This window comes from Gopherus evgoodei, chromosome 4 (assembly GCF_007399415.2).
Source record: "Gopherus evgoodei ecotype Sinaloan lineage chromosome 4, rGopEvg1_v1.p, whole genome shotgun sequence".
Taxonomy (NCBI): Eukaryota; Metazoa; Chordata; order Testudines; family Testudinidae; genus Gopherus; species Gopherus evgoodei.
This window is the reverse complement of record NC_044325.1, coordinates 50,363,046-50,389,588: the sequence shown is the minus strand read 5'-3', so window position 1 is coordinate 50,389,588 and position 26,543 is coordinate 50,363,046. Positions and strand designations below refer to the sequence as shown.

The 26,543-nt window shown below is 40.3% G+C and overlaps 1 protein-coding gene across 3 annotated transcripts in view; it reads left to right on the top strand.

Annotated features, from left to right (window-relative positions):
• The window catches only part of NPAS3 (neuronal PAS domain protein 3), an 858,327-nt gene that overhangs the window by 787,863 nt on the left and 43,921 nt on the right, over positions 1-26,543 (top strand). For all 3 annotated transcript variants that reach the window (XM_030559309.1, XM_030559308.1, XM_030559310.1), the window contains one exon: positions 25,699-25,892. In XM_030559309.1, the coding sequence (XP_030415169.1) occupies positions 25,699-25,892 (194 nt within the window). The remainder of the gene's footprint in view (positions 1-25,698; positions 25,893-26,543) is intronic.

Here is a 26,543-nt window from a genome sequence, read left to right as displayed (position 1 = left end):
TAAAAAGACTATTTCCAGAAGAAGGATCTATAATTATTTCCATAGTGCTCAGAGTGTGTCTGAAATATTCCGCATCTATAAACGTAGTTATATTTTTGTAAGAATAAATGCAATTGTTTCCATTTGAGTGTTGAAACAAGAGCCTTCTTTCTCACCCTAGACTTACTGCTTCCCTCATGCGTTAACTTTCATATGCCCAGGCAAACGTGCCTTCATTTTTCTTTTAAATATTGCGTACTGTTGGAGGATAAGAACTGGTGGAGAGCAGCACAGTAGCCCATGATATGTAAACATTTATCCAAAATATAATAGATCATCTTTTAACAACAATACGATATAATAGTTAAAAGAATAAGCTTGTGTGACGCTATGTGCCTTCTCCCTATTGTCTCCTTATAAGTAAAAGTGGCTATGGTAATAGAGGGCAATTGAAACCCAAGTTTCTGGGAAATCAGCTCCTCTATAGAGGAAGGTGCCCCTTGTAGCACCAGTGAGTGGAAGTAACTGATAAATCTGAAAAGCTCCATCTTCTTTTCCTTGTGAAGCTAAATGAAGATATGATGAATTAGCAGAATGACTGAGTTGGTATGTAAGTGTAAAATATGACAAGTTCTTGACATGTTATTAAATTGCATGTGGGTGTGTATTTGGAGTTTGTAGGTCTGTTTAGCTAGAGGGAGTCAAAAATACGCAAGACTTTCAGGACCAAATTTTAAAAAGGAAGCATTTTTCATTGTTTACTTTACATCAGTTAGTAAATATTTTACTAAGAAAATTACTTGGAAAATTCTGAATAATAAACTATAAATATCTTCTGAAGAGAGTTATTCACCAAACTCCATTCAATTATTATCACCTGATTGTTCCTAACATTGCACAGGAGCTTCATAGGGAAGGATCCCACAAATCTCATTCTCATGCACCTAGCACAGCTGCCAGGGGCAACTGCTGGTCCTGCACTCAAGGGAGGGCAGGGATTGTGCAGGAAGGAGGTAAAGCCATGGAACTTCCTCCTTCCTTCCACATTAGCCCATGGAGAGATCCAGGGCGCTGGGAAACAATTTTCCTTTCTGAGGCCAGGGGGCAGTATAACACCCTCTACTGAGGCCAGTGGCTAACTGCAATAATCTAGTTAATTGTATCATTTAATATAGACCTTACTATAAATAAACAGTGCATTCTGAATGGTGTCTGATTACCTGATTAGGACTAAGATTGTGCAACCATGCAATTACATAACTACACAGGCTGGGACTCGTTAGTAAATTTGCCATTTTTGAAATCATATGCCCTTCAAAGTGAAAAAAATAGTAGAGAAAATACCTCTAATGAAGAGTTTTCATGTTCATTAAAGATATCTGACATAATCATGAATCCATTCACTGTTTGTAATTTTTTCTTCACCGTTCTCACTATTTTTCTGATACAAATACATAATGTGATTTGCTCGGCATCCACATCTCCATCAGAAGCAGGCCACTTCTTTGTTAGTTTCATGAAAGCTATCCTGGTTGAAGACATGTAGCCTGTTTAGTGTACTGTCTGTCCATGTGACAAATCTTCATGCTGTTTTTTTGCTGTAACAGATCCATTTTTTCTCTGTCATTGGACAGTGATGTTGTAAACACTGAATGACCCCACCACATAATTAAGGAGAAGCTGGAAAGCATCATTACCTCCTACCAATTATTTTTTACCAATGTTTCTTCTCAAGTTTCTAAAATTTTCTGTTATTTTGTATCCAGGTTCTCACCTGCATTGTCATCATCATGTCATTATTGTTTTATTCCCTAATCTTCAGTATTCATCACCTTTATTATGTTAATGAATTTATCCTTGAAATGCCCCTCAGTGTTAGGAAAAATATTCAACCCATTTTACAGATGAAGCACAGCAAGATTAAGTGACTCACCCAAGATCACATATAAAGCTGTGACAGAACCAGGAACTGAACCCAGATCTTCTAAGTTCCAATGTAGTGCTTTAACCCTAGCTCATCCTTATACCTATTATAGGTGTACCACCAAATTTTCTTCCATGTTCCTGGAACTGATAGTTCAGTTCATAGAATTGGTACTTCACTTGTTTTGATTGCTGACCTGTTAAAATGAAATGCTAAATAAAAACTATTAGACCCAGCAGTGTGAAGTGTACTAGAACCCTCATGGGGAACACTGGAGAGGACTTCTCTAGTTCACCTCGCAGAACAGCCATGAAGAGAAGAGACAAAAGAGAGGGGAAAGCCATCTTCATCTTGGAAGCAAGTATGGGAGAAAATATAGGGGCCCCTGCCAGCAATGGAGAGAGAGAGAGGAAAGGGACAAGGAGAAGAGGCTTCCCCCTTTTCAAGCAAGCAAGCAGGAGCCAGTACTGTCTTGCTTCTATCTGGAGGGGTGGATTGTCATTTCATGGGGTGTGTTGGCCTGTTGGGCTTTTGCCCACCAAGTAAATGACTGTCCCAAGGAGAAGGCCCATATTTAAACAGAGATGCCAACAGGGCTGGCCTTAGGATTTATGGTGCCCTAGGCGAGATTATTAAACTGGTGCCCCTGTGCCTGATCTACTCTTAGCAACACAAACATAAGCTTTCAGTATTGGAAAACTTGCCACATTCACGTTATTAAAACCAGTTTAACTTAATTAAGCACACTGTAATGCTGATGGACTAGCACTAAAGAAGCAGCACTATAGAAAAAATTCTGATATGACAGAATGATGCAAATAATATATTTTTTTTAATTTATCAAAAATTTATTGGAAATTTATATGAAGAGGTATTGAAACAAAGATTTGTTTTTAATTAAAAGCAATCTTTCTGGCTTTTTTGGCTGCAAAATCAGTAATAATGTCATCGTATGACAAAGACAAAGTCGTGTCTTGTTCGATTGCAAGAATAGCAAGACCAGTTAAGCGTTCCTGACTCATGGTATAGCGGAGATAGTTTTTAATGAGCTTTAGTTTTGAGAAACTCCGTTCTCCTGAGGCTACTCTTACAGGAATTGTCAGTAGAATACGAGTGGCAATGTACACATCAGGATATATGTCAACAAGTTTGCAGGTATGAATAAACTGTACAATGTCCATCACCGATTTTGCATGTGGCAACACTGATGACAGTGTACTCAATTCTTCGTACAGTTCAAGTCCATTTAAATCAAAACTATCACCGTGCTTCAGGAGGCTCTCTAGGTTCTTGCACTTTGTCATTAGTTGCTCTTGTTTTCCTATTTCGTTGAATTTAGTTATGTCATACAAAAATCCAAACTGTTCATGGTGTACTTGCAAGGTATTAAACCTTTCATCAACAGCAGATACTGCTTTATCCATCACAACATTAAAAAATTCAACCTCAAATTTCTTTTCTGGATCGTCTACGGGCATGATCTGCTGTACAGATTCTTCACAAAGGAGTGTCCCTAGCCTTTTTAACTCATATTAACTATGTATTTACTTTATGAAAGTTGGAGAAAACATTGTGAAAATGTAAAACATTGGCTGCCCAACTTCTGGGCTGGCAAAAGTTATACTGACTCACAGGGAAAAAAAAAAAGCAGGAGAATCTTAGTACAACATATGGTCACTCTATACCAGGGGTCGGCAACCTTTCAGAAGTGGTGTGCCAAGTTCACTGTAATTTAAGGTTTCTCGTGCCAGTAATACATTTTAATGTTTGTAGAAGGTTTCTCCCTATGTCTATATTATATAAATAAACTATTGTTATGATCTGAGGTCTTGGCCACCGGTCCTGCTCAGGCCACTGCCAGCTGAGTAAATGAAACCCCAAACCGGCAGCGGGCTGGTGGCTGGAACCCTAGACAAGGATCCCAGGCCCTGCTCAGCCCGCTGCTGGTCTGGGGTTTTGACCACCAACTCCTGCCAGCCAGGATCCCGGCCGCCAACCCCCCCCCCCTCAGCCCGCTACCAGCCTGGGATTCTGCTCACCCAGGCTGGCAGGAGGCAGAGTGGGGCTGGCGGCTGAGCTCCTGACTGGCAAGGGGCCAGCAGCCAGAACCCTGGAGTAGCAGTAGGCTGAGTGCTGCTGGCACCCCAGACTGGCAGCAGACTGAGCCACTCAACCCCCCACCGGCCCTGCTCAGCCCGCCACCAGCCCACTCAGCCCACTGCCAGCTGAGTGAATGGAACCCCAGGCTGACAGCAGGTTGAGTGGTTCAGCTGGCCTGCTCAGTCTACTGCCAGCCTGGGGTTCTTTGGGGGTCCCCAGGCCAGCAGCAGGTGCTGAGTGGGGCCGATGGCTGGTATCCCAGCTGACAATAGGGCAGCAGCCGGAACCCCAGAGTAGTGATGGGCTGAGCCGCTCAGCCTGCTGCTGCATACCATCAAAAATCAGCTCACCTGCCACCTTTGATACGTGTGCCGTAGGTTGCCGACCCCTGCTTTATACACTAGTAAGGAGATGAGCATATTACAGTTGTTGGAGGGTTCTTATCAGGAGTAACAGGCTATAGGAAAGTCAGTCAACATTTTTTGTTTCTCTGATGAAAACTGGCCCACTCCCTGCCTCAAACCAAACCTGTCACTAATAATTGTCAACAACTTAATTTTCTGGTTTTGGCTAAGATATTGATTTTTTTTTAAAAAAAAAATATTGAAATTGGATTCAGGATTGTTAGCAAGAATTTTTGGCAAACAAAGTTGTTAAATGACAATCTAAATGGCAACACAGTACTGCTTTCATGCTTGGCTCACCCCCCAGCCTGCTGGTCCAACAGCTGCAATAGACCCCAAAATCCACCTCTTGGGGTGCAGAGTGGCAACAGCAGCAGCAAACCCTCAGGTCCAATCACACGCCAATGGGCACCACCACCAGCCTTATGGACCATGGTGAAGTTAGCACAGCATCTGATCTCAGACAGGTCACCCATGGAGCCACAGCAGCTCATCTTGCCCTGTGCAGCTCCCCCCGGATGAGACAAATCGCTAGCAGCTGCCAGCCTGGGGAGAGGCGCTCCCCAGCTAGGGTGGCCAGATCCAGATATCCTGACTTTATAGGGCCAGTCCTGATATTTGGGGCTTTGTCTTATATAGGCACCAATTACCCCCACCTAAAGTGACCAGACAGCAAGTGTGAAAAATCAGGACAAGCAGTGGGGGCGGGGAGAGGGGGGAAAAGGAGCCTATATAAGAAAAAGACCCCAAATATCAGGACTGGCCCTATAAAATAGGGATATCTGCTCACCCTACCCCAACTCCTTGTCCTGATTTTTCACACATCTGGCTAACCCCAACCCAGCCCTGTGTGACATTCCAATCCTGGCTCGCTGCCCAGGAAGTGAGTTACTTTCACTTTCATTCCTCAGCAGGCAGCCAGCCTCTCCTCCCCCGCAGCACCTCACCCAACCCAGCCCTGACGGAGGGGAGGGAGGAGAGAGAGAGGGGTGCTCCTGGGGAGGAGGGAGAAAGGAGGGGGTGCTCCATGGGGCGGGGGGGAGAAGAATTGATGTTATGGGGGACAACAAAGGATACTGGTTCCAGAGCCACAGAGCCTGCCTCACCTGACCTCAGCCGAGGGAAAGAGTCACACTCACAGGTGAGCTCCTTCCCCAACCTCTACCCCTCCCCTTCCCAGAGACCCCAGCAGCCAATCCCGTCCCTCAGACTGTGCTGCATTCGGCTCTCTCTAGGACCCAGCAGCCCTGCTTCTACACTGTCTGGGCTGCCTGCTGAGTGGTGCCCCCAGGCAGAGTGAGGCCCTACGCGGCTGCCTATTCTGCCTATGCCTAAGCACGGCCCTGGATGCCAAAGAGAACAGAATAATGCTCACCAAATTTGTTCTTTTTATATAAATGAATATTTTATTAATGTTATCAATAGTTTTTCAAAACTGTAATACATTTTCCAGCTCCAAAGAGATACCGGCTTTAGGATCTATCTGGCTCCTACATTCTATAGATACTGTTTGCGAAGTGGGACTTCCAGCATATAGCCAGCAGTTCAAATTGACCAGTGTTCTGTTTCCTTGGCTCTTGGCTCTGTGTCAGGTCCTTGATACACTAATAAAAATAAATGTTTTCTTCAGGAAAAAAAACCTTTTTCACAATTAAGTATTGTGTAAAATGTATATGTGTGAAAATATTGGGATAAAGGGCTTTATTCAGCACTACCTTGCACCTCGTAGCTACTTTCACCTGGGCAAAGAGAGTGCAAAATGGCAACAAATCTGAATTCTCCGTTCACTCACGTGGGTATTTTCCATCATTGTTCATTCACTTTTTACATATGTAAATGGCAACAAAAGGTGCAAGGTCCATAGTTTTTGTAGCCCAGCTTTGCTTATTAGAAATAATAATATTTAGCATTCATAGACAGCAGTGTAGCCCTATAGATTTTGAGGTGGTTTAAAAAGATGTGCATGCATTTTTATTCCCATTTTACAGATGAGGAAACCAGAGCACAGAAAGATTAAGTGATTTTCTCAGTATCACACATGAAGCCAGTGGCAGAATGCAGAGAACCGCTATCTGATACCGTGATCCTCTGGGTTTGTAGCTTTATCCTGGTGCAGTAACTTGTGTACAGGGAATATACACTTGAATACTGCTGCTGCCTTTCTTAGAGGGAAACTTGGCCACTATCTGTATAGTTTTAGCTCTATCCATATATTTCAGAAATAAGTTGGATTTTCTTCATATCCAGATGTCCATTTCTCCATTTAGCTAGAGTTGTTTGAAACATGACCCTTAAAGAAAAAAAATAAAGAAAAATGGTTATTCTGCCATTTCTAAATTCTGAGATACTTGCCCTTGATTTATTCCATTAGCTATAAGTTTTGTACAGTCAGAGGAGCAAAGGAATATCATATTCTCCATGAGGCTTGGAGTAAAGCTATCTTAACCAATAAGAAGGCACAATGTAGATGTTTGGTTATAATGATTTCAGTGTCTTCTTTTTACAGCATCATTAGGAAGCTGTCATTCTAATAATAATAATTCCCTTTTGACATCATGGAGGTAAAAAGAAATCATCGCTGACATCAAAAATGAGGTAATATTTCAGCAGTATTATTTCACTGAAGATAAAAGGAACTCTTTATTACTCCCAATGCTTTTAAAGAAAGCTGAGCAAGGCTTATACTGACCCTGGAGCTTATACACTTTAATACATCTATAACCAGTACGAAATAAGTAATTTTAATTGTTATTACAATATTTTTTTAACATAGCTCTTCCTAAAAACCAACCATTTTGTGACTGGTTAAAAGAAATACATCAGTTTTTGGTAATAATTGTGGAAAAACAAGGCTTTCTTAATTTCCACCAATACCTGGGAAACAAGAAAATAAAAAACAACCCAGTATATTATAACCGAGGATAATGTTTCACCCAAATGTAATTGTAGAACCGATATTCCAGAGTCATGTAGAATGTATACAGAGGTCTGAGCTCTCAGTAGGTGACTTATTACATGTTTTTCTGAATAGATATTTCATTCTCTCTTTGAATGTGTTGTGCACATTTCTGTATGAATTGTTTGTCGTTAAAAGGACACTGATACGGTCTGTTTCATCACTTGTAAACAATATGTTTTACACTTTTGTTTGTAAAATCACTTTGGAAACTTCTAGCTGAAATTGGATTCTTTACTACCATTCTCCCAACCTCTTAGGTAGTCATACTAACTTGTAATTGTATGATCTATCTAATCTGTTTCTCCATCCTAAACTAATGTAATGTGGATATTTATGTAGTACTTGCAACTATGGTACCTGGACACCTCAATGAATCTGCCCAAATATGCCTGAACACGCGGATCTGCCTAAACCCAGCATTGTTACTTAGGCAAAATTCCCATTGAATATGGTAGGAATTTTCCCTGAATTAATAACTGCAGGATTAAGTCCTTCATAAGTGGTGGGCTGTTGGTAGTGTTCTTTATTTTTTCCCTAAGAATCATTATTTTTTAAATAAGGTAGAAATCATATGGACTTTGCAAAGACCTAAGAAAGAAAACTTGGGTCAAGTTTTGAGCCTTACAAACTTGACAGCATTTCTTTAACTAAAAGAAGTATTCAGAATTATGGATAACTCCGTGGTTTCACTTTACACTGGTGATCACTTCCTTGTAAATAGAAAAAGTGATGTCTCTTCCAGATCATAAGGCCCCAATTATACTGTTTTATAGTCTTTCCACTGACCAGTTATATGTGCTCAGTGCAACCCTTCGTGCAAGGGGACCTTGGTCCAGTTGGCTGGTAGAAAAGGGGCATTTCCCCTTTAAAGGCTCCCCTACAATGAGTTAGTATAGGGTGACCAGACAGCAAATGTGAATAATTGGGACAGGCGGGGGGGATAATAGGAGCCTAGATAAGAAGAAGACCTCAAAATCGGGACTTTCCCTTTAAAATCAGGACATCTGGTCACCCTAGGTGAGTAGGAAGAGGGAGAAGGTTTACAAGGATGGATAGGAAGGGCAGGAATCAGTTGGGGTCAGGTCAAGAGAAGGTCACTGCACTGCCCTTCCTGCTGACTGGAAGAGTGGGGTGGTACTTTGCAGTCCCAGAGAGGCCCTCTTTTACCAGGATGGGGCTGGCAACATCCAGCCATTCATGAACTTGGCAAAAGGACTAGGCTCCCTCTTGACCCACTGTGGCTATTACACTATTTGCCCTTTTCCTTAGGGGGCTGCAAAGGAATTTTTCCCTCACCCTAGATTGGTCAAGGCATGGTGAGTTTTTCCACTTTCCTAGAGCAGGCCTGGGACCCGGTGGGGTGGAGTAGAGGGATAGGTTATAATGTCTCAACTTAGTACATAAATTCTGGGGCAGATATCCAGTGCAGGTGCTTGGTATGAAAGGGATATGGTTATCAGATAAAATGGACTGGAAAAGGATTTGAAGGAAATTATTTCTTATGGGAGTTGAGTAAGGCATGTTTGAGGCTCCTACATCTCAGGCAGCAGGGAGCTGACCATCCCCTTCTTTTCCTAGCCCCCTGTAAGGAGCTGTGGAAGGGAGTTTGGGGCTCTTACGTCAGGAACAATGGGGAGCCATCCAGCCTTCCTTGTATAGCTCCCCCTTCACCTCATATGAGCTGAAATTCTTTGGATTTCAATAGAAACAAGTCTTATTTTATGCACACATAGTTTGGATTTTTTCCTCAGGAATTTTTGTGTGCATGAATTCAATGCTTAATTACATTTTCTGTAAACTGAATTAGCCTTTCCACTTTTGAAACTTTTTGCAGTGTCCATTCGTGTTTTCTCACTGTATCAAAGCTAATATGAAACACTAGTCTATCTTATTGAAAACCATTATCTTAGTTGGTTTTTATTTTTCATGCTCAAGTGATCGGAGATTTCCTTCTTACCAAATAACTGAATATTATTGATGCTAATGGTAGTTCAAGAAGTTGTATATCTACAAAGGTCATGTAGATTAGTTCAGTGCACTTTCACCTCTCTGAGTCTAAGATTTCTGTCAAAGTAGGCCTTGTTTTAAGTCAATTCCCAGGAAAATCTTCCATCTAGTCTGTCTTTTTTCATTACCCACACGTAGAGAATAAGGAAAGGGGAACTGGACAAAGTGTTTTCTGCATGCACTGAAGAAGCAAAAGCTGATGCACAATAAACAACATGCATTATGGGTTCTTTTCAGTCACTTTATAGTTAGATGCATTCATAAATTTTGATACGGTTGTAAGAAGCAGACTTTGATGGTACAAAACTCACAGAAGAGCTTTAGATCACTGGAGCAACCACAGATGAAGTTTATGTTGACAATTTATCAGCTCTTCTCCGTCAAGGAAAATTGTTTTTTAGTGCCTGCCTATTAGCAATCACATGCATATTATGAAATTGAGTTTTGGGGAGGACAGCCTGCCATCTATCTTTTCTATAGTTTTTTGCAATGCATCAAGCTAAAGTTAAAACTTTCTGTATTTCAAAATTATGTAAAATACACTATGTCCATAACATAGACACTTAGAAAGAAAAATAGACTAAATACCAATGTAAATCTTAACTTACAGACTTTATAAACGTACAACTTTTGATGCCATACTTAATATATTATCTTTGAGTGCTCTTCATATTCTGCATGCACCACAATTTCAGCCAGTAAACTATTTCTCTTATTTCAGTATTGCTCAACTATTAATTCATATATCATGAAGTGTTAAAATGTTTTCTTAACAAGGCCTGTATGAATTATATTTTTGTAATATCGAGCTGCTAAGGACTGATGTGGAAAATGAAAAAGATGTGTTTAGTTTCTCTTCTGTGTTCCAATATGCTAAGATTTTAATCAATAATATTGTTTTCCTGTAACAATACCTGCCTCAGAGAAAATCTGCTGTGTAGCTGTCAGGATTACACCTCTCAAAATATGCCTGTGATGATTCTTTTAAATTGATAAAAACAGTACACTATGCTATGTAGAAGGATAGCTGAAAAGAATTTTCCCCGACCCTTTCATGTGTAACAGCGCTTGTATGGCAGTACATTTATTGTGCTATAAATTCCATCACTGATTTTGGCCAGTTCAGATTGATTCTGCAGTAACTGTAAGTAATGAACCTTACAGACAGAGCCAAAGGCCGGGGAAAAGCAAGCCAATAAACTTCTGGCTGTAGGAATACAAATTGTAGAGTTCATTTAGCTGCAGTTTTTATCAAATCATGCAGCCAGTACCCCACAAAACAGGAAAATATATCCAACAAAATATCCAGTGCCATAGCCCTGCCTTGCTTTAAATTTAGCAGCTAAACTGGGCACTTAATTATTGAAAGCACATTTTTGTACCAAGTGTCCTGTGGGTTTTACCTCAGATTTGAAGAAATTGAAATATAAGGAAAAGTGGTGGCAGAAGCATATTCTACAGGTGACAGGGCCAAGTCCTGCTCGGTTTCGCACCTTGTCCAGCTCCAGTAAGGTCAGGCACCAGTGGGATTTCATGGGGTATAAATTAGCATGGAAATCTGGCCTATTGGCATAATTATTAATTCTCAAGCTCTAAACATTTAAATGCCACTGTAATTTCTAAGATCATTGGAAGTGTTTCCTTTTCCTTACTGAAAAGTCCTACAGAACTGAATGATATCCTTTTTATTGGTTATTTTTTAATCATACCATAGAATTGATTGCAGACATTATAGCCTTGCTAAAGAATTCTATAGGATATTTTAAAAAAAACTATAAAAAGGATATCATGCTCTGTTAAGGTTTTTAGAGTAATTTGTGTACAATCTTATTGCATTCTGTAGAATCCTATAGATCTCATCCTATTAAACTAAACTAAAATAGAAAATTTCCATAATGGTTTCAACAGAAGCCATGATCATGTAGACTCTAATTCTACAAACCATGTGTGCTTAGCAGTAAGCACATGAATAGCGCCACTGAAGTGAATGGGCTACTCACATGATAAAAGTTAAGCACCTGCAAAAGTGTTTACAGGATCTGATCTAAGTCAGTATGGAAAGAGGTGGGGCCTAGATCCACAAAAGTATTTAGGCACCTAACTCCTATTGAAATCAGTGGAGGCTAGGCACCTAAATACCTCTGACAATCTGTGATATCCTGTAAAAGAATTCTCTTGATATAGTTGTCAGCAACATTACGCAAGGAAGTAAGGTACATATTTTAGTCTCCATGAAAAGGCATGTCTGGTTTGATGTATGTACATAAGTCATGGCTTGTATACTTATATACCTTACAGTGTATGCATCCAGTGCACTTGTGGGGTGGGGGGAGCACTGATTTGCTTTTGCACATGCACTTTTGAAGATTAGTGCCTAACAGTACAATTCAAATGAGTTTTTCTGAAAGCATCTGTTGATTCTGAGTGGTTTTACTTGAGGCTAAACTTCCTTACATCACAGAGAAACTTTTTGTCTATAGCATTCTCCTAACCTCTCTCTTCTATATGATTTTACTTTATTAATGCACAGGGCCAGGAAACAGGAATGTTTGTAGCAATCTGAATGGAACTTGGAAGGGAGGACACAGGTTGCATGAGGGAGGAGTTTGGAGGAAGCACCCACAAGCCAGTCTCTGTTCACATGGCTGGAAATGATAAGCTGCAGTTGGAGCAGCTCTATGAATAGTCACTTTAATAAACAGACCACTTAGCAAGGCTGGAATCCTCTCATGTTATTAATCAGAACATGGTACACAAACCAGTCCTGGTCACCTATTCAATATAATCAATTCAAAGCATTAAAAAATTGTGAGGTCACCCCCCTCCAAAAAATTGGTTTAAAAATCATGAGATGTTAAAAATAATAATCATAGAATCATAGAAGATTAGGGTTGGAAGAGACCTCAGGAGATCATCTAGTCCAAGCCCATGATCAAAGCAGGACCAGCACCAACTAAATCAACCCAGCCAGGGCTTTGTCAAACCAAGCCTTAAAAACTTCTAAGAATGGAGATTCCAGTACTTCCCTAGGTAACCTATTCCAGTGCTTTACCACTCCTAGTAAAATAGTTTTTCCTAGTATCTAACCTAGACCTCTCCCTCTGCCACTTGACATCATTGTTCCTTTTTCGGTCATCTGCCACCACTGAGAACAGCCTACCTCCATCCTCTTTGGAACCCCATTCAGGTAGACGAAGGCTGCTATCAAATCCCCCTCACTCTTCTCTTCTGCAGACTAAATAAGCCCTGTTCCCTCAGCCTCTCTTCATAAGTCATGTGCCCCAGCTCCCTAATCATTTTTGTTGCCCTCCACTGGACTCTCTCCAATTTGTCCAAATCCTTTCTGTAGTGAGAGAGTCTCAAACTGGACGCAATACTCCAGATGTCCAGCTTTTCTAAATAGTCCTTAACCTGTTCTTTCCCCACTGAGAGCTACTCCCCATATTGTGCTGCCCAGTGCAATAGTCTGGGAGCTGACCTTGTCTGTGATACATGTATGGATCTTTTTACTTGCCTTTTGGTTTCTGGGCGTTCAGAGTTACACTTGAATTACCATTTTCAATCTTTCCTTCACAAACATGAAGGATAAATGCTTGGGTATTTTAATAAAAGTTACACTGAGAGTCACAGTGAGGATGAGGAACCAGCAGAGAGAGCGATGAGAATGGGAAGTAAAGGAGCAGGAAGCTTTGGATGCCTGCTTGGAACTCCAGGAATAACCTCTGAAATCCAGGAAGAGCAGCTGAAGGAGAAATGTTGCTCACTGTCTTCCTTAGGAGTAAACATTTCAGCCAGCATGTGTGAAAGCATGAGGAAGAAAGCTACCGGGATAGTGCTTGGGGGTGTGCTATAGACCACCGGGATCTGATTTGGATATGGATAAAGACCTCTTTAATGTTTTTAATGAAGTAAATACTAATGGGAGACTTTTACTTCCCAGATAGAGACTGGAGGACAAGTGCAAGTAATAATAATAGGGCTCAGATTTTCCTGGATGCACTAGCTGATGGATTCATTCACCAAGTAGTTGCTGAACCAACAAGAGGGGATGCCATTTCAGATTTGGTTTTGGTGAGTAGTGAGGACGTCATAGAAGAAATGGTGTAGGGGACAACCTTGGTTTGAAAGTTCATGAGCTAACTGAGTTCAAACTAAATAGAAGGATAAACAAAAATAGATCTGGGACTAGGGTTTTTGATTTCAAAAGGGCTAACTTTAAAAAATTAAGGAAATTAGCTAGGGAAGTGGATTGGACTGAAGAACTTATGGATCTAAAGGTAGAGGAGGCCTGGAATTACTTCAGGTCAAAGTTGTAGAAACTATCAGAAGCCTGCATCCCAAGAAAGGGGAAAAAGTTCATAGTCAGGAGTTGTAGACCAAGCTGGATGAGCAAGTATCTCAGAGAGATACTTTTAAGAAAAAGCAGAAAGTCTATAAGGAGTGGAAGATGGTAAAGATCAGCAAGGAAAGCTACCTTATCAAGGTCAGAACATGTAGGGATAAAGTGAGAAAGGCCAAAAGCCATGTAGAGTTGGACCTTGCAAAGGGAATTAAAACCAATAGTAAAAGGTTCTATAGCCGTATAAATAAGAAGAAAACAAAGAAAGAAGTGGGACCGCTAAACACTGAGGATGGAGTGAAGGTTAAGGATAATCTAGGCATGACCCAATATCTAAACAAATACTTTGCCTCAGTCTCTAATGAGGAGCTTAGGGATAATGGCAGGATGACAAATGAAAATGAGAATATGGAGGTAGATGTTACCACATCCGAGGTAGAAGCCAAACTCAAACAGCTTAATGCAGTCTTGGGATGCATTAGGCAAGGTATTTCCAGTAGAGATAAGGAGGTGTTAGTACTGTTATACAAGGCATTGGTGAGACCTCATCTGGAATGCCATGTGCAGTTCTGGTCTCCCATGTTTAAGAAGGATGAATTCAAACTGGAACAGGTACAGAGAAGGGCTGCTAGGATGATCCAAGGAATGGAAAACCTGTCTTATGAAAGGAGACTCAAAGAGCTCGGCTTGTTTAGCCTAACCAAAAGAAGGCTGAGGGGAGATATTACTGTTCTCTATAAATATATCAGAGGGATAAATACCAGGGAGGGAGAGGAATTATTTAAGCTCAGTACCAATGTGGACACAAGAACAGATGGATCTAAACTGGCCATCAGGAAGTTTAGACTTGAAATTAGACAAGGTTTCTAACCATCAGAGGAGTGAAGTTCTGGAACAGCCTTCCAATGGGAGCAGTGGGGGCAAAAGACATATCTGGCTTTAAGACAAAGCTTGATAAGTTTATGGAGGGGATGGTATGATGTGATAGCCTAATTTTGGCAATTAATTGATCTTTGATTATTAGTGATAAATATGCCCAATGGCCTGTGATGGGATGTTAGATGGGGTGGGATCTGAGTTACTACAGAGAACTCTCTCCTGGGTGTCTGGCTGGTGAGTCTTGCTCACATGCTCAGGGTTTAGCTGATTGCCATATTTGGGATAAGGAAGGAATTTTCCTCCAGGGCAGATTGGCAGAGGCCCTGGGTGGGGTTCGCCTTCCTCTGCAGCATGGGGCACGGGTCACTTGCTAGAGGATTCTCTGCACCTTGAAGTCTTTAAACCATGATTTGAGGACTTCAGTGGCTCAGACATAGGTTAGAGGTTTGTTGCAGGAGTGGGTGGGTGAGATTCTGCAGCCTGCATTGTGCAGGAGGTCAGACCTAATGATCATATTGGTTCCTTTTGACCTTAAAGTCTATGAGTCTATGAAAGAGTTACATCAGGATGAAGATATGGGTCTGTCATTCCAGATGAGTGACACTTGGCAGGTAGGAAACCTCCAAGGTTGTCATGAAGGTACAGATCCTGCTCCTACTGAAGTCAAGGGCAAATCCCCCATTTATTTCAATAGGAACAGGTCTGAAATAATCACACACTTGAAAGGTGGGTTATTGTCTTTTGACTCTTTGCTTTGAAAAATACAAATCCCAGATTAGCAGACTGATGGTTGGTTAACACTGCAAAAGAGAGAGAATTCCTGTAACATTCTCTTGTCCTTTAATAAAACAGAGAGAAAAGCCTAGTTAAACGCAAGAAACGTTGGCAGATGTCATGAAACACCACCACTGTATCTCATGTATAATGTGATTAATTTGAAAGTTATTTTCTGGTAACCTGTTCTTAAAAAAATGTATTTTTGGTGGCATATTAGTAAAAGAAATTAATCTGTCTGTATTAAACATACCAGCTTTTGGATTAATTGCATGAGCACAATAATCAATTAATAAATGTTAAGCAAACAAGGGAAAATCAGTGAATTAAAAATTACTAAATTGATTCCAAGTGCAGATAATCCAAGAGACAGCCATAATTCTTCAGTGTAGACCTAAGAATAGGATCTTGTCTTAACAGTTCCTGCTCCCCATTTGTCCACACCTGGCATTTAAAACAATGCAGTTTTATTATGATTTTTACAAATAAATTACTATCCGTAATCTAACTTGTTACATTAAGTGGATTACAGAAACAAATCATACATAGTAGTCGATTTGTCACTGTCAAGGAGAAGGTCAGAACTTTTCAAAGATCATTCATCTCTACGTGAAATAAAAGTTGGCTTCTTCGAAAGAAACCAGATCCTCGCCAGGTGGACCACAGCTGACTGGGATGCTCCACCAACTAAGTGAATCAGAAGTTTTTATAATATGGCTAGGTGAAATGCTCATTGCAAAGAAATTTTAACCACAAAATCTGCTTAATTATGTGTTTCTGAATTTCACAAAATTGGAGTCATTTTGACAAAATGCAGTGTGAAGCACATTTCACTTTCTGGACATTTATGAAAACTTGGAAAGCCTCTTTCACTCATTTATATTTGCAAATTCTGAAAAAGCTGAAAGAGGAGAATAAGATGGCTTTGTATCCTTACAAGCCACAGTGCATATAAGCACATTGCTCATAGGACACTGGTCTGGGATCCTGGCACTCCTGATTTGTTCCCACCATTGCTACTGATCATATTTAAAAATGCTTTGTATGTCTGTATCAGTTTACGAACATTATGCAATTGTGTCTGACAGCTACCAGATAAGGCAGGTATTTATAATTGCTCCCATTTTTCAGAGTGGGGAACTAAAACTCAGAGAGATTAAATGATTTACCTAATATCACACAACTAGGGTGACCAGACAGCATGTGTGAAAAATCGGGACAGGGTTGGGGGGTAATAGGAGCCTATATAAGAAAAAGCCCCAAGTATCAGGACTGTCCTAATAAAATCGGGACATCTGGTCACCCTACACACAGCTAGTTGTTTTGTTTTTCCAGAACCAGGGTCTCAACCCATGTTTCCTGAAGGCGACACTAATGTCTAATACATTAGATTACAGTGCCCTCTTACTAACAGCACCAGACAAATCCCTCTTTGTGTCTCAGGTGAAACATGAGGGTTTAATTATACTTATTTACTTACTCTACCTGTGACTATGGACACTGGGTCCGACAGGGATCGGTTCTTGGCCCTACGCTATTTAACATTTCTATCAATGACCTGGAAGAAAACAAAATCATCACTGACAAAGTTTGCAGATGTCTAGAAGTATCTGCAGGAGGAACAAGTATTTAATACTGGGCTCTTCAGAGAATGGTTTAACATGATCGAATGGCTGGAAGTTGAAGCTTGACAAATTCGGACTGGAAATAAGGCATAAACGTATAACAGTGAGAGTTATTAACCACTGGAACAATTTACCCATGGTCATTGTGGATTCTCCATCACCGATAGTTTAAATCAAAATTGGATATTTTTGTACAAGATATACTCTTGTAATTGTTTGGGGGAAATTGTAAGGCCTGTGCTATGCAGGAGGTCAGACTAGATAATCACAATGGCCCCATCTGGTTCTGGAATCTCTGAATTTATTCTGTGCATTTTCAGATTTCACCTGTGATAAATGTCCTTTCCCTCATTTGACAAATGAATCCTAGAATCATAGAATATCAGGGTTGGAAGGGACCTCAGGAGGTCATCAAGTCCAACCCCCTGCTCAAAGCCAACTAAATGGCGAAATGGAAACCCAGGGAAATTGTAATTTGTCAACTAGGAACTGGTGTCTGGCAAATTAGGCATAGGCCTGGGAGTGACGAGATTTGGGTTCTGATACTGTCTTGCTGTGTGACTCGTGGGAATTTTACTTCATCTCTATGGATCTCAGTTTTCACATGCATAAAATGGACGCTCTGGACCTGAATAGTTGCCTTGATTCTGAAGGCATAAAGCCTGCCAAGACCAGCAGCCTGGAGCCACAAAGTGGTCACTGCCATTTGAAGAGGGCCTATGGCCAGACTGGAGGCAAGTGCACGGATTCAGCTCATCTCATGGGGAGTCCTGGCAGGTATGTATAGCTACGCTCTCCAGGGAGGGCAGGTGTGCAGTCAGTGGAACTTGTGCTATTCTGGGAAAAACAAGCAAGCATTAAAACAAAACAGTTTTTTGTTTCTGTGAGATTCTGCAGCCAGAGGCAGATTAAGATAAGATTGATTGGGCCCCTGGGCACAAAGAACCCTGTCACCTCCTCACCTCCACTACAGCCTCCCCCACCCCCGCTCCTCCCCTTCCCCCCCACACACATGGCCCTGCCTCCTGGCCTTGCCGAAAGTCAGGCTGTGGTAAAAGCTGCCCATTAAGGCTGGGCTTCTGTGGGGAGCCCTGAACCCTCCACCTGTCCTGGATGGCAGGAACATGGGCCGGGGGCTGCTCTTGGGCACCCCAGCTCCTTGCCCAGGGCAGGTGGAGGGTCCAGGGCTCCCCATAGCTGTCCAGGCAGCATAGAAATTATTATGAATGAAAATAAATGGTTCAATACACTAAAAACATGGCTATCGTAAAGTTGTCATCTTGTCAATACATTGTTTGGTTTTGAATTAATAACCTTGCTGATACTTGTGGCAATAGTTTTGGAGCCTGTCGTTTCAGGTGAGTGAGAATGGACAGCTGCAGCTGTCTCTACACGTACTACAGCATTATGCCAGAGAACTCTGCCTAAGTGCCAAATATTGTAATAGCTGAGAAATGAGTTTTTTTATTAAAATGGTATTGTCTATTGGTAAAGGTTGGAGACTGGGAGTCAGGACTCTTGAGTTCTCTAACCAGCAGTGATACTTGTTGCACTTTGTGCTTGACTGCAGGCAATTCACTTAACCTCTGTGTGTTTCACTATATACATGTGTAGAACAGGGGAAGGAGAGGAGTTGGGAGATAGTGGGTGGGAGAGGGGCTCAGGGGGCCAAGATTTACACAGGAGGGAAGGGGAAGTAGAGGGGCTTGGAGTGTGGGGAGCAGCTCTACACAGGAGGAATATGTTTACTGCTTATGCTACTACAGCTCCTGCATCTGTCTGACCTTACCAGCGGGCGGGGCCTTAAGGGGGAGGAGGAGCAAGTTGGCGGAACCCCGGGGGGAGGAACAGGGGGCAGAGCTGGAGTTACGGCTTGTAGGGGGCCCCCAATTGGCTGGGGCCCTTGGGCATGGGCCCATACGGTAATCCGCCACTGCCTTCAGCAAACCGCATTAGCACAAGCAATAAAATCACAGTATTAATGGAATTAGAACAGTATTTTCAAACTTTTCTATATCGTGACCCCATCTTAAAACAAAAAAAAATTGAGATCCACCCTCCCAACTAGCCACAAAGCAAGAGTCTGCTGCCTGCGACTCGTCCTGAACCTTCCCATGACCCTTTTTGGGGTTGCACCCCACCCCAGTTGAAAAATCGTGAGTTGGAACACACACACACATTATTTTAATTGCGGCAATTTTGGGGAATCCATTTCTTTCTTTACAGACAACAGCATGTTCTACCCTTTTTCTAGGTATAAGGAAAATACATTAATATAAAATATTTTTGTTTTATCTAGTCCTTGCTTGCTGTGCAGAGAATCACCTAAGGTAATGGTTTGGCTGCTAAGAACTACATCAAATAAAATCCTTTATTTCTCCCTCCCATGACAGGAATGCAGACAATGCTTCTGAAGAATATGTATTATTGGTTATCTTTAGTGCAATAAGACTGCATTGCCAATGACATATCTGATCCTGGCCAACTTTTTTTTTAACCTTTTCACCATCTTTCAACTGCAGAAGGATGGAGCCAGCCATGTTTTTGAACCAGTCCAGTAAACCTTTGCACTGTAGTAGATAATACAAGAGACCTTTTTGCGAGTTTAATTTCAGATTAAAAGAACTGTCAGAATCTGGATATGAGAAGCGGCTGGTGAGATTGTGTGCATGGGCAAAGTTGATGATTGCTTCATTAGAACTCTGCACACTTCAAGAACCAAATGCTTTCAAGTTTCTTTAAATGGTGTTAGGGGAAAAAATATCCTCGAGGCATTATTTTTAAAGGGGACTTCAAACATTCCCTGAGAAAAAAAATATAACACTTTTGAACACCAGGGGGTTCTCAGGGAAAAATCTTTCTCACGGAAGCTGTAAAACTGGAGCCATCTTTTGAGTCTGAATTAAAATAATTGTTGGCCACAAATCAAGGTAATTTTTTAGATGCAGACTAAGAAAGAATCTGAGGAGCTCCAGATTCCCAGCTTAGACCAGCAATATTTAGATTCTGCAATAGATAATTTAGATAGGAGTTAGTTACATTAGCTAATTTTTAAACTTAACCATGTTTCTTGTTTATCCATGGAATTCCGCATACAAGTGAATTCTAAACCTTGCTAGAAACACAAGAAAATCCTCGGTTCTTAATCTTTTGTATTGTACAGGCCTTATTTCTACAGTGAGAGTAGATATTTTAGATATTTGAGACTGTAGATTTAAAAACAGTTGTGTAGCAAGTGGCTGTGTACGGGTAAATCTGCTCATCTTGAGTCCTTCAGCAAATGGTCTGCTTTGGAGGTCATATCAAAGAGATTCTTCTTCCAGCTTAAACCTGTCTTTTCTAAATAGATCTCAACCTGAGCTCATTTAATACATTGATGTCTGGTTTTTTAGTCATTATACTTGCTGTATTACATATCAAAAGGACTCTTGAGAAATTCCCTAGACTTGATAATTCTAATTTCTTATGTATAACTACTCTATATTCACTCTGAGGACTGCTGTATTGTATGCTAAACCATGAATTGTAAAAATTGATCCCTTTGTATGTAGGTTTGTATTAAATTGCGATACTTTATATTTTTCCTGTTTGTTGCCACACTTGGGTTCCTGGTGTCAGTTTGTATTTGGCTGCTTGAGCATATTGAAGTTTTGCTACTGCTTATGATGTTCTTGCCAAGAGCCCTCTTGCAGCAATCTGCATTAGAACAGTCTTTGTGCTAATTACTTCAAAAAATATTCTTTTTTAAAACCAATTTTTCATGGCTACTATTTCAGGTTGCAGTGTGGTGATTTCAATTTTAAATTTTTTCTTTTTCTTTTTTTTTCTGTCCTGTCCCATTATTTTTTTGTGTGTGTGTGTGTGTGTGTGTGTGTGTGTGTGTGTGTGTGTGTGTGTGTGTGTGAGAGAGAGAGAGAGAGAGAGAGAGAGAGAGAGAGAGAGAAGAAATATTTATATATGTTAAGAAAAACACAAGACAACTGGCCACAAATAGCAGGAAAAGGTGGAATGATCTTTACGTTTCTGGTTCTGTAAGCTTTCTTTTCCCAGTCTCAGGACAAACAGTCGTATAAGTTACAAAGGCACTGTAGTCTCTGTGTCCATTCAGGCCAGGAAAGGGCTTAACTATTTACTAAACATTTTATATTAGTAATGTGATTATTTAAAAATAAGTGTTAATTTAAAAAAAAGAATAAAGAGACGTTTGTTTAATTGTAATTTTGTAAAAATACTGTATGGTTTACTTCAGTGGCTCAAAATAAGTGTTCAAGGTTTGAAAGAATTCCATGTTGCTGTCCTACAAAAGATAGAGTATCACTATTAGAATAAGCAAAATATCAGCACTTGTGCACACACTAACCAACTGTGTGTTAATTGGGTAAGTGCATGTGTTGGTTGACTGGTGAGACACCGAAGTAGCCATAGGCATGTGCATTTAGCCATTTTATATACACAGCTACCTATCTTTGCACACAAATAAGAGTGTACAATAGCTCTGCACATTTTTCATACATGATCCTCATGAGAAAATTTGGTTCTAAATGATCGCATGACCATCCAGGAGTTAACACCCGGTTAAGATAAATAGCCTGAGCTCACACTTCTGTCAATGGGCTGGTTTAAATCTGATGGCAAACCAGGACAATGATTTGCATATGGAACAAAAGAAATAGTTTGTAACTTTCTTTTTAATGGAAGTTTAAGTTTTTGAAGAACATAGGAAAATCTGAAAAGTGAAATTCACAGATTTTTCATGCCTGCAGGTTTTCATTGCCCTAGGTAATACATGTCCTTATTCCTTACATCACATATATGTGAAAAATAATAGACATAATATTTAAAGATGTCTTTTGATGAAGAAAATCTTTCCATCTCTAGAGGTGAGATTTAGCTCTAAAGTACAATGAGCAAATTCCAGATGTATTTTTCAATTACTGGGCTTTCCTTTCCTTAAGTATTAACAGAGGGAAGGTTTTATCAAGGTCTTTGTGATGTGCTTGTTTATAATGAGTAGACATTAGTAGAGCACATCTAAGTGCTTATTGCTAACAGATGACTAAGAGGAACATATGGCAGGGAAAAGAAATATATATTTGTCCAAGCATACTCATCATCAACTGTGTTTACATGTAGTTACAACATCTTGCACATCCATTCTTGTATCAGAGGGAAAAAAACAAAAGCGAAACAATGTGTTTTTTTTAAAATATGTGAGTGTCAGGTAGAGTTAATTTAGAGTACTTTTTAACAAGAGAATTACATTTTTCAGTGCAGAAGATTTTAATAGGGTTTTTTTTTAACTGCTTCATCTTGATGCCTTTACAACATTATACTTCTTATACTCATTATACGTTAAAAGTCCTACTTGAATAAATGTTTTTTAGTTCACACACCTATGCCTTTAAGTAGAAGTTTAATAGGACTGGATGACACCATGAGCAATAATAGAGGTGGGATGAGTTTATGCCCTGACCTGTATTTAAGGTCAAATGCAGATCAGGTCACAAGCGAGGCTCTGTTTGGCAGGCTTATAGGCCTCTCAGATCAGAATCACCAAACAGTTTGCAGCATCTTCTAACGGTCTCTGATCAAAACAGATTCTGGACTAGAGACCTGATCCAGTTATCACAGACATTAATGGGGAGTCTTACCATTAACTTCAGTGCACACCATTAACTTGGGAAGTGCACCGACAAAGTGTTGGGGGAAGCTCCACAGTGGTTAATGTAAAGAAGTTTTGTTAGGCTAGATTTACACTGCAATCAGGGATCTGATTTGCAACATGGGTCAGCATACCTGCATGGCTAAAATAGCAGTAAAGATGCAGCAATATGGGTTGTACAAGTCTGTCTGGGGACGTACAAAACAGTTTATATTTCCACTTAATGTTCATTAAAGTCATAGTACTTTGTATAGGACGTTATGGTCTGCTGCTGTGGGATTGATTGGACCAGGACCACCCAGAGGGAGAAGGGCCAAGTGGGGCAATTTGCCCCAGGCCCCCATGAGAATATAGTATTCTATAATATTGCAACTTTTTTTTACAGAAGGGGCCCTCGAAATTGCTTTGCCCCAGCCCCCTGAATCCTCTGGGTGGCCTTGAATTGGACATGAGTCTCAGCCACATGGAGGTAATTTACCCAAAAAATTCTTCCAGTTCTAATGCTAGTTCAGTTGAATCAGTGTTAAAAATCGTGACAGGCACAATATAAATAAGGCCCTGACAGCTAAAACTAGTATTACAGCCAATTTAGATTTGTTACAGAATAGGTTTTACTGAAATGGACATAGCCATGAGAACTTTGCTTGAACTGGAGTTCCCACCTCTTTTAATACTGATTCAACAGAACATGTGTCAGAACTGACGGGAATTTGTTGCAGATTTTCCCAGCGCAACAGCCAAAATTCAATTTAGATCTGACCTTCCCCAAAATTTGAAGCTGTTTGTTATACTGAGGACATGGTTCAATCCATGATAGAGTTAAGGACCAGCTGCATGGCTTGAATCCAGATACAAACTTTCCCAAAGTTCAGCAGTGCTTGAGTATAGCAGAGTTAGCACTGGTCAATCTCGAGTGATGGTGATACAAACTCAGAGCTGCAGATTCACTGAAAGATCAAGGAAAAACTGGATACCAATTTAATAAGCACTTGTTCAAAAACAAATCTTTTTGACATTTAGCACTGAATGACATGAAGTATTCCAAAAATAGGTGTGGGAAATAAAAAATGAATCTTAAGTAAGATGTATCTCAAAGTTCTCCCCAAGTGCTAATGCAAACTTCAAACATTTTAGCATAGGCATTTCTTTAAAAAAAAAAAAAAAAAAAGCATTTAGCCTAGTACATTGAGCAAAGGATTATTTTTTATGTTATTTCTGGTTTCATTAAAAAGCAACATTTTTTTCCAAGCATTTACAGATTTGTGTTTTTGCAGTAAGCTTAAGTTGCATGATAAAGTGAGAGAGATAATGGTAAATAAGCATATGTGTAAGCCTAGCTAGAAGGAGCAAAGTATGCTATTTGTATCCCTCCTGTGAAGTAAATCCTGTTTCTTGTAGCTATTTCTTCATTAGTTAATAAGGTCTTGCAAAAAATGTGTGATTGAAATGGTATTTTTGCATCCTTGCCTCTAGGAATGTCTTCAAATATTTACCCAATAGTTTGCCCTCTGAAGATTCATTGAGTATGAATTTAGGTAATAATTACCTCAGATGTGGATGATCATAAATCTACAACTGAAATGGACAAAACCACAAGATAATCATCCTCTCCATTCAGAACTACCTCACTGATTGTGGTCACAAATGTAAAATATTGGATAAAAAAGAGATATTTAAAGATTGTGAATCAAAAAAACCCTTCAAGCTTTAATTCATTGGTCTATTAGCTTAAATGAGATTTAATTTTGGGTGCACTAGATGGTTTAAGAGATTGCTAGTGGAACACAGAGTCTTTTACCACTAACTCACTGCTAACAATAGCTCTCATATCAGTAGTGACCAAAAGCTTCATACTGTTATCTTATCTTTGTGAAATGAGTTTCCGTTCCCAGTGGATATGTATCCACACCATCAAGCTGGCACGTATTGGCATCTTTGTTGGCACTCTCAGTAGAGATGCTGAGGACTGAATGCACCATGAAGTCTGAACTTTCTGTCCTCAAGGCCATCTTTCCAGGCTGATATTGAGATGCTGTTGGGGCTAAAGGTGTGGACAGTTTGCACTGCCACTGCCCATGATGTCCCTGTTGTGTGAATATAGGCCTGCAGTCTCCCGAGCTGCCAATCTGATACCTGTCACAAGTACTATTCATTTTAATTTTTTTTCAAAGCACATCATTTTATTTGTCCACAGTAAGGCTTCTGAGGCAGTTGAGTCAGAAATTATAGATCAGTCCTTTCCCTAGTTTCATAATCATTCAGCTTCAGCAAGCAGCACTGAGTAGCAATCTCAAATGGAGCAGCTGGATCTCCTGGGTATATTTTGCTTAGTGTTCATCGTGTAAACAGGGGAAAGAAAACCTCTGCCTCTCATTCAGCTCCAAAAGTTCTCAGCACGTGCACAGTGTATTAAGCTAAATCACTGCTTGACTAGTAACTCTGCAGCTGTAAAATGCTTGGTTTCTGCGCAGAGAACCCATTCAAGGCATCTTGGTTGAACCCATTGATCACTTGGAGGTTCATGCTTCTTGTATTGCCAACCACAAAGAAGTAATTCAAGGATGTAAGTAGTGTCTCTAGGATGTAGATGACTGGTAATTCAATTAAATGGGTCCTGGAAAAGTTTCAAAACTGCTGCTCCTTTTGCCTCACATTTTAATCTCCAAATGTTTTAAAATTAGTCTTCCTTTCCTACCCTCATTACTTCAGTTTTATATCTCTTACTTCATTCCCTTGATTTTCTAATTTGTCCTTTTTCTTTCTTTCTTTGAAAAAAAAAATCAATAACACAGAAGTTTTGAGTTTCAGATTTGATAAATTGAAACATTTGGCTATTATGTACTTTTCTTCTTTCTTGCCATGAGGACATTTAGGACATGTTGACAGCCAATATTAATAAGCTTAACACTGATTCTGGCAGTTACTAAATATACTTTTTGATGGAGTTAAGTGCTCTTTAGAATAACAATGTTGTCCTTTAAAAAAGATGATGTCACATTTGCATCATGAATTCATTGGGGTTTCTTTTATTCTTTTTATTTTGCAGGTGATCCATATAACAGGCCGGTTACGACTGAGAGTGTCACTGTCCCACGGGCGGACAGTCCCTAGCCAAATCATGGGGCTTGTAGTTGTGGCTCATGCTTTGCCACCTCCTACAATCAATGAAGTCAGAATCGACTGCCACATGTTTGTTACTCGTGTAAATATGGACCTCAATATCATTTACTGTGAAAATAGGTACAGCATTTCAGCTCTCGTTTTTCAGTGTTGCATGCGTACTCTGTATTCCATGGCTTGGTAAACAGTGGAGTTCAGACTCCTGGAGTGTCAGCCTGGTGCCATATGAGAGCACTAAATTCACTGTCGTCGTTATTAATTATTAAAATCGGAGGAGTATGAAGGAGGTTTTTTAATATTAACATGACAAGTTTCATGATATCTCTATGTTTGGAAATGAAAAAAAAAAAGGAAACATACTATTTGAAGTTTAATTCCCCCACATTCCTGAAATACTTTGCAGAAGATGCAGTCTCATTTGAAATTCTATCTCTGCTTATTGGAATGGAGGACTTGGTTGCTATGAGGGGTCAGATGGAGCAGGTGACAGGTTGGGGAACAATGTCATGGGAAGCAGGAGATGCGGGAATTGTACAATGAGATTAGATGGCGACTTGCATTGCAGAGGGAGAAAGGAGTGGAGTGGAAACAGGTATTGAGTGACAGGTTGAATGAGGGTTTGATGGGGTGGAGACAGATACTTTATAGAATGGGAGGAAGGAGCATTGGGGTTCAAAGTGGATCAGGTGTAGTGGGCACATGGAAATAGGGCCCAGAGTAAAGGGAAGAATGGACAGAAGAGCTGAGGAGGAAGTTGGCTAGAAGGCAGGG